Source organism: Sceloporus occidentalis, unplaced genomic scaffold (genome assembly GCF_023333645.1).
Source record: "Sceloporus occidentalis isolate IW3139 unplaced genomic scaffold, rSceOcc1.0.p SCAF_11, whole genome shotgun sequence".
Classification (NCBI taxonomy): domain Eukaryota; kingdom Metazoa; phylum Chordata; class Lepidosauria; order Squamata; family Phrynosomatidae; genus Sceloporus; species Sceloporus occidentalis.
Window position 1 is genome coordinate 18,137,275 of NW_028316991.1, and position 18,330 is coordinate 18,155,604.

The 18,330-nt window shown below is 40.6% G+C and overlaps 1 protein-coding gene across 2 annotated transcripts in view; it reads right to left on the minus strand.

Annotated features, from left to right (window-relative positions):
* The window catches only part of LOC149305650 (transcription initiation factor TFIID subunit 2-like), a 43,728-nt gene that overhangs the window by 24,014 nt on the left and 1,384 nt on the right, over positions 1–18,330 (minus strand). For both annotated transcript variants that reach the window (XM_089477250.1, XM_089477251.1), the window contains exons 3-20: positions 17,921–18,081; positions 16,737–16,855; positions 16,044–16,185; positions 15,101–15,332; positions 14,819–15,003; positions 13,060–13,173; positions 12,274–12,373; positions 11,083–11,168; positions 9,969–10,104; positions 9,473–9,627; positions 8,169–8,283; positions 7,508–7,617; positions 6,663–6,728; positions 5,725–5,977; positions 5,222–5,362; positions 2,928–3,038; positions 1,889–2,082; positions 9–148 (exon numbers count right to left, since the gene is read on the minus strand). In XM_089477250.1, coding sequence (XP_089333376.1) covers positions 9–148; positions 1,889–2,082; positions 2,928–3,038; positions 5,222–5,362; positions 5,725–5,977; positions 6,663–6,728; positions 7,508–7,617; positions 8,169–8,283; positions 9,473–9,627; positions 9,969–10,104; positions 11,083–11,168; positions 12,274–12,373; positions 13,060–13,173; positions 14,819–15,003; positions 15,101–15,332; positions 16,044–16,185; positions 16,737–16,855; positions 17,921–18,081 — 2,560 coding nt within the window. The remainder of the gene's footprint in view (positions 1–8; positions 149–1,888; positions 2,083–2,927; positions 3,039–5,221; positions 5,363–5,724; positions 5,978–6,662; positions 6,729–7,507; positions 7,618–8,168; positions 8,284–9,472; positions 9,628–9,968; positions 10,105–11,082; positions 11,169–12,273; positions 12,374–13,059; positions 13,174–14,818; positions 15,004–15,100; positions 15,333–16,043; positions 16,186–16,736; positions 16,856–17,920; positions 18,082–18,330) is intronic.

Genomic DNA, 18,330 nt, shown 5'->3' on the forward strand with positions numbered 1-18,330 from the left:
AAATTTACCTTTAGTGTAATCAACAACGGCCTCTAAAGCTGCAACTCTGACATCCACAAAGTGTCCATGTTCTGCGTAGGATTTAAAGAGTGTTGGGTCACTAGGAACGTGCCCATTCTTCTGAAGGACACGAATGGCTCTGAGGCAACTAGAAAAGAAAAAAGCAAACAAAAAAGAGCTATCAAAACACGTACATAATTTTGAAAGGTCCACGCTGCTCCAAACAACAGCTACAGCGGCAACGGAAAGTAAATTAACCTTTTGGAATTTCCTGGTTTTATGCATTCATTGTTCATAACATTGGATCTGATCTACACCTAAGTCACAAGTATCGACCAACACAATGTGCTTAAGCTAATAACACACAAGCAATGATAATCTTTCACGTTTTTATTTAACACAACTATTAAATATTCACAGTGCTGGTGGAAAAAGTAAGTGAACCCCCCTTGGATTTAATAACTGGTCTAACACCCTTTGGCAGCAATAACCTCAAACAAGCGCTTCTGGTAGCTGCGGATCAGACCTGCACAACATTCAGGAGGAATTTTAGACCAGCATAAGAGCTCGTGCTCAGCCATATCCCTAGGATGTCTGGTCATGACGCCCCCCACACCATTGGGATGATGTTTTCACGTTATGCCCTTTTTACACCATACGTAGTGCTTTCTGAACAGTTCAACCTTTGTTTCGTTAGTCCACAAAACATTGTTTCCAGTAGCATTGTGGAGCATCAAGATGCGCTTTGGCAACTTTTATTCGAACAGAGATGTTAAACTGGAGAGCGGTGGCTTTCTCTGTGGTGTCCTGCCACGGACTTCATGCCTGTTGAATGTTTTGCATATGGTAGACTCATAAACATAGATGGTTCCAGTTCCAAGGATTCCTTCAAGCCGCTGTTTCTCTTGGGTTATTTTTTACCTCATCGAGGATTCTGCGTTGTGCCCTTGGAGTCATTTTTGCTCAGCGTTAACTTCCAGGGAAAGTAGGCACAGTACTAAGACGTTTCCTTTTACAACCAAATTGTCTGTGGACTGCTGAATATGTGAACTCCTTGAGATTACTTTGTAATCCATTCCAGCTTCATGCAAATCTTCAGTTCTTGATTGTAGGTCTTCTGAGAGGCATGGTTCCCATCAGCAGATGCTTCTTGATAATAGTAAACTCAAAATGTTGAGTGTTTTTTCATCATGACAAAGTGGCTCTAAAGCACACCTCCAATCCTGTTTCATTGATTGGACTCCAGGTTTACTGACTCCTGACTCCAATTAGCTTTTGTTAAAGTGATAAGCCTAGGGGTTCACATACTTTTACCCACCCGGTGAATGTCCGAATGATGTATTCAATATGGACAAGAACAATACAATCATTTGTCTGTTATTGGTTAAAACAGATTGTTTGTTTGTTATCGTAACTTAGATGAAGATCATATTTTAAGACAGATTTCTACATAAATGCTGGAAATGCCAAAGGGTTACTATTGCCACTGTATATTACATCATTAAACACTGAGCAGAACAGCTTAAGCTGACTGAAAGTACAGAGAACAAACTCAGATTAGTACATTGCCGACACCGAGCACACTTACTTGCATTGATTGCTGCTGCTATATAAATAAATGTCGTGTTTTACAGAGTGGAAAACTCAGTGTTCAGAGACGCTTGCAACATCTCTTACCGGACCAGCATTCACAGGCAAGATTTGGGCTTGAAATCTTGTAAATGTGAGATTGTGGAATCTCCTCTGACATTTTACAATATAAATACTTGACAATTAAAAGGTATCTCTGGACTATCTTCTCTAGAAACAGATACACTATAATTGTTTGTGTTAATCAGAGACACGTGATAGGGATGGCCAATCTTACAAGATAACATATAGAACGCACCTGACGGTTATCGTATGCCTGTAACCGGGGAGAAGTTTTTCCATGTTTAGGAAGCGAGTGATCTCCTCTAGAATAAGACGGACTTCAGCATTCAGATTATCCAGAGTCCTCGATTCATTATTGACACTCACAGCAGGCGTTACCGAATTCGCAAGTGCGTCGATCAGCTCTGCGCGGTAATAATTATCTGAAAACTAGAACGAGAAAATCAAAGTTAAGGTAAAGACATAATTTGTCAATTAAGGGAAATATTCTGCCATTAAATGTCTACATTACAGCAAACTGACCAAGAACAGATTCACAGCAATTCACCGTCACCTCTTCAGCTTCATCATTTCATACAAACGGTTAAAAAGAAAAAATACATCCCCACGCTAAACTAATTACAATAATTTCCTGGCAACGGATCGCGTAAACAAAATTAGTCAAATGTCTTTCCAACTAAGATGATTCAACAAGTGGGAACAAGATCAGATATGAAGATCAGATATGAAGAGAAGCTCATGATGTTTACCAGATCTGGGGCCAAACCTATTTCTATATACATATTAATCTTGGGCCAGCTCCATAACCCGTGTATATAAAAGAAATCATTCTCGCTGGAAATGCTGCAATCCGGGCCAGGTCCATAGTGAATACAAGTAAAGGGGTTAGTGTTGCTATTTGTATAATGTGTCCAGGGTGAAACTTGATAGTATGACACAGAGTAATGTGTCATTGCTCTGATGGTATACACCAAGGGTGTACATTATTACATATATATTGCTTATTTTAATCACTAAATACAGTTTCATGGCTTTATTTAACATACAGAACTGTGAAATTATACATTTTGGGATCTATTAACTAAAGAAGGAGTTGGCACGAGAGTTTGTCACGTGATTTCACTATTCATTCTGTTTAATGTATTGTCACCCAATGAACTTTGTAGTATACAGGGCATCGTGCCTTGTTCTTGAAAAAACTCCACTGTTGACCCCTTATAATGAATAGTGAACTCTCCCTTTAGTGAATAAACCCCTTTCAGTTAGAGTCTTACCTTGTTTTTCCTGTTGTCATTGTACTTGATGAGGTCTAATATAAACGAAAGTACTTCCTTGGGGCAGAGACTATGAACATCTCTCAACAAAGCCATAGCGACCGGCATCGTCTGTAGGAAACCAAACAATATTTTTCAGGCAGACACCGCTTGTTTACAAAAAGCCATAAACCTAGAACCTATACAGTAAACAAGCCGATTACTTAGAAATCAGGAACCCACTCTGGACGCGTAACACACAAAGTACACCACAAACATTTGGAAAGTTTCTCTCCGAGCTGCGCTGTGCAACACCGGGGCATGAAATCAAACCCCTGCAAAAGGAATCACTAGGAGCGGCGACATTTATTAGGACAAAATATACCGGCTCGTGTTTTCACTGCTTGGCTCGTCCTGTTCAAGCTTTTTTTTCTAATGATCATTATTTTGCCTCGTTAATGCATACATGTATCTTATTATTATCTTTTATTTATAAAGAAGGAATGGAGTGAAGAGAAGCATAAGATATGGAGAAAGGGGAGAGATCGTGCCATAGGGGTGTGTGGGGGTTGTATTGGTGATAGAGGAGTTCTATATGGGAGGGAGAGTGAGTTCCGGAGGTGCGGGGCAGCACGAGTGAGGGCTTATAAGTGGGGGAAAGGAAGAAGTGATAAGTGAAAGCCTTACTTACGAGAAGAATGTAAGGATCGAGTAGGGGAGTATTTTGTTACAGGGCAGAAATGTATGGAGGAGCCGTGTTATGGAGGGCCTCAAGGATTTCAAATATAAAGAGTCAGTGGAGGGGAGCGAGTAAGGAAGCAGAAGGAGAGCATCATGTAAGGAAGATAAGCCTAGCGGCAGCATTTTGGGTAGATTGCAGGGAGAGAGTCGAACCAGAGGGATAATAAAAAGAAGAGTGTTGCAATAGTCAAGGTGGGAAATGATAAGGGGATGAACCAGAAGGGTTTTTGTGGCTTCTTGGGTGAGGAATGGGCGGATGGGAGAATTTTTTTTTTTAGGTGCAAGTGGCAGGATCTGACAAGGGACTAAATGTGAGGGAGGAAGGAGAGGTTTGAGTCAACGATGACTACAAGGCATCGGGCCTGGTTAGTGGGAGAGACGTGTCGTTAATGGAGACAGAATTCAGGTATTAGGATGGAAGATAACAAGCTCAGACAGATATGCCAAGCGCTATAGTCAATAACTGATTCCAAACAAAAATCAAAACTCAAACAATGATGTGGCCAGGGAACCCGCTATGTAGATAGAGTGCAACTATCTGTAATCATACTTATTAAAATGATTATTCAGAACAATTACCGCATTTGTTTAACAGCTAATCTGGTAGATTGTGAAATAATGCCAAAAATGACAAATAAATATTTATGATAAGATTATTTCTAAGTGCGTATCTTTCCTTTTAGTTCACTAAACACTTGCTTTGTGCCAATGTTCACAAAAACACTAGAAGTTTTGTGATAGCTGTGTGAACACAAACTATATTTGAGGAGACTCATCCATTGTATGTTTCAGGAGTTAAAGTAACTCAAAAAGTACTAAACTAAAGACCAGAAGTTGCTAAGTTTCGCAGAAGGTGGCAAAGATCCACTGGTTATGAGCCACGGATCAAGCACTGGTTAAGGTTTTTACATCAGAAAAATTGGCAGACTAGATCTGATCTCTGGTCAGATTTCAAAATCTGGCACCAACACCCCCCCCCCCAAATAAACTATAAGGTCTAAGCTTGAAAGAAGAAAAACAAATGGAATCCCAAAAACTTGAGAAAACCCCCCCACTATTCCCAAAAGGGGTTTATTTACTAAAGAGGGTACAGGCGTCATCTCCCTGACTTCACTTTACATTATGGAGAACCAGTACAAATAGAATAGCTCGGAAAGCTTTGTATAATAATACCATCCTGAGCTCGGCCCTTCTTGGAGCAAAAGTCAGAGATTGCCCATTATAAAGGGTATCGTGAAACCACAATTCCTCCAAATCCAGCTTTATAGAATAAACCCCTACGCGATAACAGGAAAAACAGACATTCCAGTGATTGATTGGATTATGAAATCATGTCTTATGTATAGATAACATAGCATCCGACACTTCTAGATCTAAGAACAGAAACACACATGGAAACATACATATAATTTGGTCATTGTTATTGGGGCCAAAAAGTATTAAATTCACTCAAATATAAAACACAAAAGGGCCCAGCTCATTGCCGGTGCTTGTCTGATACAGTCTATGACATTACCTCACATGTATTCTGCACAAAGCACTGTTCAGGAATCCCCGACAGAATATAATATTACCTTCTGCAGGAAATAGCTCTGGAAGTTCATGAAGTTGTTGGTCTTGACAATGTTGGGGCAGCTCTTACAACAGAACATGCGGGTAAAGAGAGATTTCATTGCGGGGGGTCCCGTCCACGTGCTCACCATCGCATTAGCTATCTGCGTGATCGAATAATATGAAGTTGCTTAGTGTTGCAGCACATTACACACTTTATCATCTCCTAGTACAGGATTCTGGTACACATGCCGTGTCAATATACTGGATTAACAGCACAATCTATTTTCTGTAGCCAAAAATACGAATACATGTCTACGTCCATATTTATGTGGAAAATTGTTGATTTTCTGGGCATAAGGTAAGGATTTAAACATAGAGACCAGTGTTAAATTGTACCGAAGCTGCTAGAAACTGAACATACCTAGATTCTGAGATCTGCAAAATATGTTGTATTGCCCTCTAGACCGCTACAGAGTCATGGGCACTTACTGGTGGATAACCTGCGTCATGTTCTGTATCTCACCTTGGCGAGGCAGAAACACGCCATCATTCTCACTCGATAGAAGCACTGTTCTTGTTCAAGGATGTCCGTCAGCGCCAATCGCGATGCCGGAGTCGGGAAGGATTCCAGAGCGAGGATGGCTTCTTCCTGCGCAACCACGTCTCTTTCAAAGCGCAGCTGATATTGCCACATGAAATCTGCCTGCTCAAACTCAACCTTCCTCAACACCGACATGTCCGGATCAATTCTTATCCAGAGCAGTGGAGAATCGGCACTGCAAAAAACAAAATACATATTATATATATATAAATGAGATAAAATGCATATATCACATCACGTGACCATACTGATGCCCCCAAGGTCCGGTCGTTCAAAGCTGTATGACTTCATGTAGATTTTCTTGGCACATACTTCATATAATATGGCATCCCAGACACAGAGCAGACTTGTGCAGGACTACTGCATTCTGCTTTGGGAAGGGTCTCCGCGAAAAGGGATGAGCTGGTGGAGCAAAACGCGCGGTGCAATCCTTACAAGTCAAGAAATCTCACTGACTGAACCATACATTATAAAGGGACAGCAAAGCTTTTCATGCAGGAGACGCTCACCGGAGTGAGTCCTTAATGAGTAGTCAAGGAGTTCGAACCCCCATTCACTTTAAAAGAGTGAATATATACATAGATACATATGGATCCCACAGTGGCCGCTCGGCACAGACCTTTGTAGAGTAAATGGGCCCAGATAGTTCTGAGGAGGCTCACTGGGAAGCCAGAGATGACAGCACATCCAATGTAAAACAGGACAATCGGCCCAGGCCAGAATACTGAGCTGTGTATAATTATTCATACGGTGTCGGGAGCCTTTGGTTATTGCTATGGCCCACTCACATTTTTCTTTTGTTTAGTTAAACTATTTTACACAGGTCTATTAAATCAACAAAATGGAAAAACTCAACTTACTCCATTGCAGAAAGATCCATGTCTACTTCTTCTCCGTTCATCAATGGAATCTTTTTCTTTTTGTTCCTGGTGAGAATAAATAACCGCTAGGGTCATGTCTAAAACGGTAACAGAACACGTAGGTCTAGGCTGCGATGACATTGACACAACGCGTTCAACGGCTGCTTTGATAAATCAAATGCATGCAAAGAAAAGGAGCGCTAACCACTTATTGATGTTTTTAGATCACAGGCGTTTGCTGTAAATTGCGGGTGAATTGCATAAAAAAAAGGAAGTTTTACGTTACTGAGATGGTGGTAGATCAGGGCCGGCCACTCAGCATAAGTGGTAATATAGTGAGAAAATTTAAACATGCGCGGGATAGATTCAGGATAGCCATGTACCCGACACAAGATCAAGCACTGGTTAAGGTTTTTACATCAGAAAGATGGCAGACTAGATCTGATCTCTGGTCAGATTTCAAAATCTGGCACCAACACCCCCCGCATATAAACTATAAGGTCTGAGCTTGAAAGAAGAAAAACAAATGGAATCCCAAAAACTTGAGAAAACCCCCCCACTAATCCCAAAAGGGGGCAGCGGAAGGACATGCAACATTAGAGATTTTTCCAAAACATTTTGAACCTTAAAAAAACTAAATGCGAGATCGTTAAAGGGGGCTGTAGCTCCAAAAGCGACATGGCATAATCACACTGATTGCTGAACAAAAACACATTTCTGGTCCAAAATTTTGTAGTTACAGCTGAAAACTCAGATTCCGAGAATAAAAAGCAAGCCCCTGCGCTGACCCAAAAGGGAGCGAGGGGATCTATTCGCTTAATAGTGCTCATTGCTGCAGCGATTACCTTCTGCTTTTCGAGTGGCACGGTATGTCATGCTTCAGGCTGTTTTCTTCAATCTGCAGCGTGTGGTTAAAAGACCCATCAAGCTCTTGAACAGTTACTTTAAGTGGACCCTGCAGACGATAAAACAGGTTAAGAGTGTCTAATATATTAACAAACACTAAAATCACGCACGGATCCGGTAAGGTTAAAGAGGTGAGAAATAACTTTATGGGGAGGAAAGATTCCGCAGATCCTTATAGCAAGAGGTTAAGAGATACCTTTTGCCACTGTCCCTTTTTTATTACACATGCATTGCCACTTTTATTACGCGAGCACCTTTGCATTTGGGGAAAGCACTTTAGATCCCAAAAAGAAAGATTATCGGTAAAAGTCCTTCGTGAGAGATATCACAATTACAGCAATGCGGCAGAAAACATGGGATGGCTTGGGGTTTAAACGAATAACACCTCGCAGGCTATTAAAAGAATGACATTGTAACGGATCTGGGTTCCTCCGCAACTGCCGAATCTCACGCTTTTAATCGGCCGCTACCGCCTTCCCTTAAAGTCGTGAAATACTCTACATTGCTAAGATTATGCGTTTTAACTCTCTCTTTATATACATTTTTGCTCCCAAATTTTACTTGGCAAATGGAGCGTGGCAATTTATAACAGAAGCTTACCACGTATTTCTGAGTCCCCAGAGAACTGCAGTCCTGCTTTATTTCCAATTCCAGAACGTTTCGCTTTCTATTAAATGCAAAGCTGCCGTAGAACTTCACAACGCCGCTCTGGTCTCTGCAAGATACTGTTAAGACGTAACGTGCTCATATGCGTGGGTGTATTAGCACCCAACTCTCTCCCCTCACAGCACCCAACTCTCCCGACTCTTCCACACTGGCTCAAATTGTCCAAAATGCCTAAAAGTTATAATTGCTTATTGCAAATATCTTGGAAACCGCCTACAGTGAGCTTGCTTAGTTGACTGATCTATTTTAAAGACGATTGTGTCCAAATGAATGAAACACCGCCACGTAGATCATTATTAAATGTGTTTAAACCCAGGTGTAGCTTGTAATTGTAAGATGCAGCTGCCATCTTCCACCTGTGGTCTTATGATTAATGCAGCTATGCATTGTGCGCATGCATAGCTGGATCGTCCGTTTAATCCATCGCTACAAAGCTACTATAAACTGATCGGCTTTCACTGAAAACGAAAGGTATTTAACAAAAAAACTAAAGATAAAGTAACTGTAGATCACTGGCTCAGGTGTAAACACATGGGGTAGGTTTCCAATAAGTAAACCAACATTTTGTAAATTTGCCCACCCTGTTGAAAAAAAACCCCAACTATATTATGTCCGACTCTCTTTCATATCAGCACAATTAATTTATTCTCTAAACTAAGTGATTACTACCAAATGGATCTCCCAGCATTAACTATGCATCGTCCAGGGCAATACTCGCAAGAGAAGCTTGTCTATCTTAATGCAGGGTGCAGCCATGGCAAAGTTGAACTCACAAACTCCCAGTTTAGTGAACACAGCCCTTAGTGTCTACGCCATGTTTAATGCTGTTGGTCTAGATCACCAGTTTGACTCTGTCCCCAACCGCATTTTAATATTAATATATCTATATATATATATATACACATATATATTAAGTTGCATTCTGCCTTTTCTTCCTTTTGGTACATAGATAGCCTTGTCCTGTCCGCATATCCTAAAGAAATCAAATCTGTTAACAGGCCAAATGGCACGACCAGAAACAGATTATTTTCAATGCAGACTTTTACACTTAATTTTGAATTAGTACCGCCATGTTCAAAGCACCGAAGGCACCCCACAGTTTCACTGGATCGCCCCCACCCCTGCTGCCAAATTAAGTGACATTTGGCAGAAGGTCTCCAGAAATTACACATGTACCGAGTTACCCTGCCTTCTGCATTGAATATAAAGAAAATCTGTTTCTTACACAAGAAGGATACACCCACTGTTTTATTAAAGGTTGGATGTCTTTTCCAGAAACGTTGGAGATGGATTTCAAAAAGCCAGATGTCGAAACCAACATTTGACTCCACATGTGGCACTGGAACTTTTGAGATGAAGCCGTGCTGGCCAAACTTAAAAGCTTGTTGAAAACCTACAATGGAAAAAACGTATTTTAGAAGAAAAAAAAAAATAATTCTAGGTGAAAATCTTTCAGTAGCTGTCAATCAGAAAAAAAAACTTTAAAGGGGAACAAGCCCAATCTAACTCAGGGAAGCTAATGTGACAAGGCCAGTTCTATGAGCTTTCCTCACTTACATAGACCATCTCAATTAGTAACTAAACACTTAATTCAAAATGAATGGAAAATATAACCCCCCCCCCCATGGCACTGCAAAGGTTAACCCACTAGATGGTATACATTAACTTTATAACACTTACGAATAATAAAGAGCTATCTTCTCTGAACAAAGCAGATCGAGGCATTTCGCTTACCTGGAGCATGAATTCCATACTGATGCGGTTTTCAATCAGTCGCATGACTAGGTGGGCCTTGCACTGGAACATATTGTAATACTCCCAGGACAGGGTATGCGGGTGTTTGGTTGAAAAGTGGAAGTGTGAAGATGGGCTGAAAAGAAAAGAAAAAAAAAAAAAAACACACAATGTATACGTCAGTCACCGGAAAATATTTTTCCAATACTTGGAATACTACAGGACAGCTTAGAGGATCCGTCACACAATATGTTCACTTTAACCCATTCATTAAATGACCATTGAAGTATGTGCAAATGTGTGAAGACATCGGACGTTCTCAAAAGAAGTGTTCAGATATTTAATATTCTTCCATATATGAGAACAATCCGGTTCCATATTGGAATGCGGCTGATAAATAATACCCATGTCAAATATAGAGCTTTATTCTCCAAGTAGGGTTTCTTGTATTTACTAATGTAATACGTTACAATTTTCTGATACAGAGAAACAGAATAAGCTTTCAGGGAAATGGTATCTTTTTGAGCACATCTGCTATGCTGAGCTCATAAGACTACATAAAAGACAGATACGGGCTGCAAAAATGGCAACTGGTTTGCAGGATAAAAATCAGGGAAGACTAAGGAAGCGCAACACGTACCGCTTGGAGAAGAAAGGTGAGACACGACTGGAACATTTCAATACATAAAGGATTTATCAAAGTACAGAAAACAGAAAAGTTAGATCCAAAAGGAGGACAATGGTTAGAGACCATAATCTAAAACTAGGGGGTCAGATGCTTATCTGTAGTGTAAGAAAGTCTTTCTTTATCAAGGTGGTAGATAAACTGAACAGGCTCCCAGCAGAGGTGACGGAAGTTAATACAGTGAGGGATTTAGACATGCATGGGACAGGCAAATGGCTCCTGAACCTAAGACGAGGTCTAGAACTGGTTAAGGTTTGAGTCTTCGGAGCAGACACAGTGGCCAGACACGATGGACAAATGTTTACCAAATTATAATATCAATGAAATGCTTCTGAAAAGTATAACACAGCTGTGCGCCTTTACACGGATGTTATTTCTTATAAAGCCCCATTTTTTATGCAAAAGATGTTAATTCAGTATAATCCTTACTTATCCTTTTCTTTGCCAGCTGTGAATGTCGGGTGCAGTAAAACCCCTCCGGTTTTTAGTTCATAGGAGACGATCATGTCCAACTCCTAGGAATGAAAGAATAAAACGCTCAATGGGGATGTGGATTTGGTGCATTGTTTGCTATACATTCATTTTCAACTTTAGTTTCACAATACTTTTTATTTTTTTTTTTACTATTTATAATTAATAAACAAGGAATATAGAATGGCGAATATTTTTGTGTAATTTAGTTAACTTATTAAAGGAACATTTTAATCGACTTTTTGTCTATTTATTTTGAATGACACAAAGAACCTTTCATAGCATTCGTTATAGCAGAGCTCAACAAACCTGAGGCATCAGGTCAACATGGGGACAAGAAATGTCTTCCGAGCGCAGAAGGTTTGCCCGGCATACCCCACTGAGCTCAAACGCGGGTTAACACATTTCCCTGATGCGAGGAAGCAGAAGAGCTGCCTGACCCAACAAATGTACAAGCGAACAAAGCGTGGTGTAAATATGTACGTTACAGTGTGTGTAAATATGTTAGTGAGTGTGAGTTAATGCTACTGTGTGGGCCTATTAATGTTAGATTGTGTACGTGTAAATATGTTAGTGTGTGTGTGTGTGTTAGTACGTGTATGTGTAAATATGTTACTGTGTGTGTGTTAGTATGTGTATGTGAATGTTTCTGTGTGTGTAAGTATGTGTATGTTAATGTGTGTTAGTATGTATATGAAAGTTTGTTTCTGAGTGTGTGTTAGTTTGTATGTTTATTAATATTGCTGAGAAAAAAAACTTGGCTCCTAAATCAGAACACAAATTTGCAGCCCCTGCCTTTTAGCATTTGTTTCTTAAGCTAGCGTGACACTTTGTGCCTAAAGCCTGAAACCCCCCAATGTTATAGCACCCAACTCCACGGAGCGAATGCACAGGGAGAACAAGCTTCACAAATCCTTGCTTCTGTGTAAACCATGGAACGGCCGGTGCACCACTGATCTGCAGTCACTATAATAAACACTAGGTGATTAGTAGCCGATGTCACCAGAATAAACCACTGAAAACGAGGAAATTAAAAAGGAAATGTCTTGTCAGGTTACAAATGGGGTGCACTTCAGTGCTATGGACCAGCCAATGTGTTTGTGACTGTTCCCAGCAATATCAGAACATTGTAAACACAGGTTTACTCACTTCTTTGATCCAGTGCCGGTACTGATTAACACCAAACGTCTTCTTCATCCAGAGGCCGTAAATATACCCAGAGATACCTTTCAGAACCCACTCGTCTGACCTGTGACCAGAAGGAATAACAGATGATCGTGAACACACAGAGACTGTCACCGCTGTACACGGTCTTAAGGGTTCCAGCGATCTGTGTACTCAGCTGAGTAGCGTGTTATACTAGACTGAAGCGGATGCTAAACACGTAAAGCACTCACTATGTTTCCCGATAAGCAGTCTGGGCATAGTTTGTGCGGCTGCGCTTTTCTTGTTTTTAGATACCCCATCATCTTTTCTATTTCATCCAGACAAGTTTCTCTGCATTACGCCCGACCTATGTGACTTTTCTCGCTCTTAAAAAGCGATGCCGGACTACAGCTTCTAAATAAATGTGTCTATCAGTGTTATACATCACGTACCTGATGTCGGGCATCTTACTCGTGCACACACAATTGTCATATAAAAACGTAAACTACCTATACACAAAACCTTCGGCCCATTACAACATGATTGTATGAAGAACACAGACGCGATATGTATAAGTCCCCCAGGCACATCAATGTTTTTACATGATAATAATGTAGAATACTTAATGTTAATTTCTTGTGAAAGTCAGGCCCAGAAGCCCCCCAACGCTACGTCCTTTGACGTGTTAGTGAACTAAAAAGGATCATTTGTTCTGTTTTTTGTATATGTGCCGGCTTATACAGTAGTTGCCTATTTTGACAGGGCTGTCAGCTCACGCGACGTACTCACCAGGACATTCTCGAAATGAAGCAACCGAAAAACTGCTGAGCCAAAGACTGAGCCAGAAACCTTCTGGTTAACGGAGTCTGGTCAATAATCAACGTACTGTGCAGGAGGTTTGTACTGCCAAAAAACCAAACAAAACAACATTAAGATAACCAGATGAATTAACCCCTTCAATCCCAGGGGTTTTGGGTACCTCAAAGCCCAGAGCAATTTTGCCATTTTTGGGGTATGTCGGTTTAGCGATGATTCTCTTTTCCTGTGAATAGTGTACCCATGTAAACTATATATTGTTTTTTTCAAGGAGAGATAGAGCTTTCGTTTGATACCATAGTTGGATGATTAGCTGAAAATTTAGAATGAGAAATTTAGTAAAAACTAGCGAAGATTAGAAAAATAAACTAATTTTTTTTTACATTTTCCCTCTGAATCCTCCCAAAATTAGGTAAAGTGATGGAAAATCCCCTCCAAGTTTATCAATTCAGGTGTCCTGATTTCAGAAATACCTAATTTATATAGATTTTCCAGACTTTCCCAGCACCAGGGAGCATACTATAAGGTGTACAATTTTGTATAATTTTTATGCCTATGGCTTAACGGGTTTGGGGGTTGTGAACGGGGGCAGGAGGGTTATACTGGCTAGATGTTATGCTAGGGAAATGGGATGTAAGGGTTTTTTAAGAATTTTTTTTTATATATTTTTTTTTAATTTTAATTTTTTTTTACATTTTTTGTATTTTTTATATTTTATTTTTTTTACACAGTAATGGTTAGAGGTCCTCCTGAACACGCCAGTGATGTCACAGTGACATCACAGCTCACATTATAATTTTTTTTAGTATTATTTATATTATTTTAATGATTTATTTAATATTATTTTTAAATGCCTAACGGTTTTTTTTTTTCCAGCTTTTCTGTTACAGGACGGGAGGGGGAGTGAGAGAGATGGTTTCTCACTCCCCTCCCCGCGATCCCCCTGCACCGATCACACTGTGATCTCTATGCAGGTCCTCACAGACCTGCATAGAGATCGCAGCGTCTCTGTGCCTCATCGGAGGGCAGGATATCCCCACAGGGGATATCCTGTCCTCCGATGACCTTCCGGGTTACGTCAGCAGTGCCGCAACCCGGAAGGGAATGCCCGATCGCTTTCATGCAGGAAGCTGTTACAGGCGATCAGACAGCAGAAAGCCGGCTTCTGCTGTCAGTGGGGAGTCCAGGCTGTCAAACGACAGCCTGGTCTCCTGTGCAGCGGCAGGGATGTGTCCCTGACGCTGCACGAAGGGCTGGACGTACCGGGACGTCCATAGGGGTTTCTTTGTGGGCGTTCTTGGACGTCCCGGTACGTCTATAGGGGATTGAAGGGGTTAAAATGCTGAATAAAAAGAAACCAACCAAGGGGAAAAAAGCAGCAGCTGTTGAAACACAACACACATTGTGAATTACAGAAAGCTCCCGAGGATGAAATGTAGTATTATTGCGCAACTTACATATATAATTTTCTGTATAAGAGCTGCTTGAGTTTTTTAGTAGGGATTAAATGTAACTTCTCATTTGAGAAGTAATTTATAGACACCCGTTTAAAACTCTCTTGTTTACGCAGCAAACTGATACTGGACAGAGATTTAACAAGCAGGACCCAATTTATAGAAGCTGACGATTCTTTGCCGTAATAAACTCCCTACTATGTCCGCTGTTGCACTCCGACCTGGTACATCACGGACCATACTTGAACGTTAAGAAGACAGAGCGGGCTGCGACAAACCTGAAAATACTCATTGATGCGTAAGATGATACTTCCGTATACGCTTCATCCACAAAGACCGTTTTGAAGCAAGAATATGGATAACGGCATGTGAGAATCTCTTCATAGAACTCAAACACTTCATGCAGGTAAGAGGTAGTGTGTTTCAGAAGAGGGAGCAGCTGTGGTAAACAGAAGTGGGTCACCTGGAAAAACAAGCACATGCATCAAAGGCGACATGTTTAGGGGCATTTAGCACATAGGAGACCATCCATGAACTGTATCGCCAAGAGCATAAGTTACCTCATGCATATAGGGGTCAACAAGGATCTCAAAAGGCCCAACTGCCAGGGAAATGTTAGGGGAGGCCGTGGGGATTGGAAGCGTGTAATGGAAAGTCTTCTTCCTCATGTCGTGGGTGTAAACTATTTCTACAAGATCTCCATTGGAAACAGCCACCATGGAGGCATCAACCGTATACTCCAGCTTCCACGTGCAGAGCTCGGAGTAAGAATCAACACAAGGAAACCAGAACCTATAAAGAAGTTACAAAGATGAACATCAGCAGCGAAGCAGAAAGTATGGAGTCCTGTTCACTAAATGCTCCACAGCCAATAAGAAGATAATCTTACATTTGTATTACAGCAAGAAGCGTATTTGTAGTAGATTAACGCTTTAAAATTTCATGATCAAAAGATTTTAATTCTGTTGATCCTTCACTACCCACCTACACTGCTTTAAGCACAAGCCATATCTCTGTCTACCCTCGTTTGTCTATCCTTTATAATCTTTTATACCTTTTACAATTGGCTCATACCTCTGGTGTAAAGAGGCTATGTACGGCGTACTGTCTATATTTATATTTACATGAGCAATGGGCTTCCTTGCCATTCTTATAATAAGGGCTGGATTTTAAAACATTTACACAATTTATAAAAGGGTAGTTATTTAAAAGTAAAATAAAATCCTGACAGTCCATAAAAGAACTCCACAAAAGCATGGTGTTAATAATCTTTATCGGCTTTGCTGCTTGTGCCGAGACTGACTAAGAATAGTGTTCTGTTGCCCCTACCGGCAGACCAAGGTGCAACAAAGAAGGACTGCGCATAACTTACTAGAGGAATATAGAATTATTTCAGATCGTTATAAATTGGCAATAACAAAATGCCTTGTTTTTAACAAACATTTTCCCACTGTTTTGATGCAAGGAACAAAAAGGAGGAAATGTTTTCAAAGTTAATCTTACCTGGAAGAATTTTGGTAGCCGTAGGAAAACACATGCGCTCCACGTTCTGCCATGCTGCCCTCAACATTGGGGACGACAAAATGCAGTCCGCCTTTCGGCTGGTCCAGAGAAAACTCAATGTATACTTTCAAGCCTTTTAACTCTGAAAGAAGTTAAAAGGCAAGATGAGATTACGAGTTATTTATTTTTCTTACAGGTCCCAAAAGTGGTCAGTAATCTGCCGGGACATCATCAACACAATCAACAGACACACAATCTGACAGATACACTGGAGCACAACAACAGTTATAAGGTAATAATAAACCCTGCGATCAAACAGCCAGGTCCTCAGTCGTCAACATCTTTATTTAATAAACATGCATAGGATACGGGGTGAAGTGTTGCAGCTACGGATCCCTGTTTCATCCAAACATAGAAAATCCTCAAATACGAGCAGGGCACTCACTTGTCCAATGCTGGATAATTAGTACCTTTTGTTTGGCCTTATGAATTACTTCATTAAAATGTTTACTGAGATTTAATAAAGATTGGATGATTTTTTTATATTACCGGACAATTACTTTTTCGGATTACTTTTCTGCACGTATTTAAGGATTTCCTATAAAGGTTTTAATGCCTCATTACAATACTTACAAGATGCAAGCAGAAAATAAGAGATGCTAGTGAAGAAAATACAGAGTGCCAGACACCTACCATCAACATGCTTCCATAATTCAGAAGGAACTTTGATGCAAAGCTCCCCATTTCCAGCATCTGGATCCACCGCACTCACCGCAGCTGCATAAGCATTGGAAAAGTAGTTCAGATTCCTCCTAGAAAGACAAAAGGTGATGTCGAGTTTTTTTTAATTTTTTTTATAATGTAATATTCTCTCTCTCTCTCTAAGTTAAGCGTTCAACTGTGCTGCCAACACCCCGGTTAGTAAATACATTCCTAAAAGAAACAGATCATCTCCATTGAAGAGTCAGACACTCGGAACCACAGGTAAATTTAAGCTGCCAGTGATCTTTGCTGCTCGGCTAAACATCGAATCATTAAAAGCTTTCTGGAAGTCTGCGCTGCCCCATTCTGTGCACAGGACAGCGATGCTGGCATTCAGAGCTCGCTTGGCCAGTTTTCCTTATATCTGTAGCTATATTCGATTTTTCCTCTTTCTGCAACACATTTTTTGAGCATTTCTCAAGGAAAACTGCATAGCAGAGAAAGGAGGACATTCCAGCCATCAAATGAACCTTAATGCATATGAAATCTCTGTGATCCCTTTAAATTATCATGGTGTCCCCTTTGCGAATCCCCCACATGGATTTGCCCATCAGCTTTAAGGCTGAGTTGCAGTAAAGATCATTACGGCAAACTTGCTATGAAGCCATTATCAATGGCATTTGTATTAAGCAAGCAGACCAAGAGTGAATAAGGCTGCTCAGTCTGCGTAGGGTCGACCCAAACCACCCAGAGTTTAACATAAATGACTAATAATGCAATCTGATTGCAATCATAAAATCACAGAGGGAATGTGTAAATGTGTAAAAGTTTGATAATCTAGCACAACTGTTGACAAACTACTGACAATAATCGCATTAAATAATAAGCAGGCTCCACGGGATTAGCACGCTTAAAGTAACGATGCAGCGCATTAAGTGTGGGTGTCTAGCTTCACTTATAAACCCTTTGCAGGCTGCTATTACATATTATGCGGCGATACATTTGCAGACCCTGGTTATCCGCTTCCTAATGTACATCACGTTGTAATGGTGCTGCTGTAATCATGCGCTATTGGAGGTAAAACACATTCATCTTGGAAATGCATTCACTAACATCATTACGAATCTATCATTTCTCCAGCATGCACTGACTGTGCCCCGGTTGACAATACTCACTGCTTGGACTCATGGTGGCAGACCTCCAGAGTTGGGTCATTGTATATGAAGGCCGCTTCCAGCTCGTTCACCTTCACACGGTATATCCTGCACTGCTTGCTGTTCAGCTTGATCCTGTTCAAGTTAGCGACTGTTGGGAATATCGTCAATTCGACATAGCCCTGAAAAAAATAGATTTAATATCAGCAACGCGTATTTAAAAAGGACAATGAAAAGCCAGACGCCTGCAGCATTATTTTATCCATGTGATATTCAGTTTATTTTTATTTTTTCTACCCCAATCAACCCCACAAAATTCTATTGAAAAACACCCAGGGAATCCAGCAGACGCGGCTTTATTCATAATTCATGCAGGGAGTTTATAAACCCGACCTAAATTATTAACAAAAACGTGCGTTTATTAATTGAAG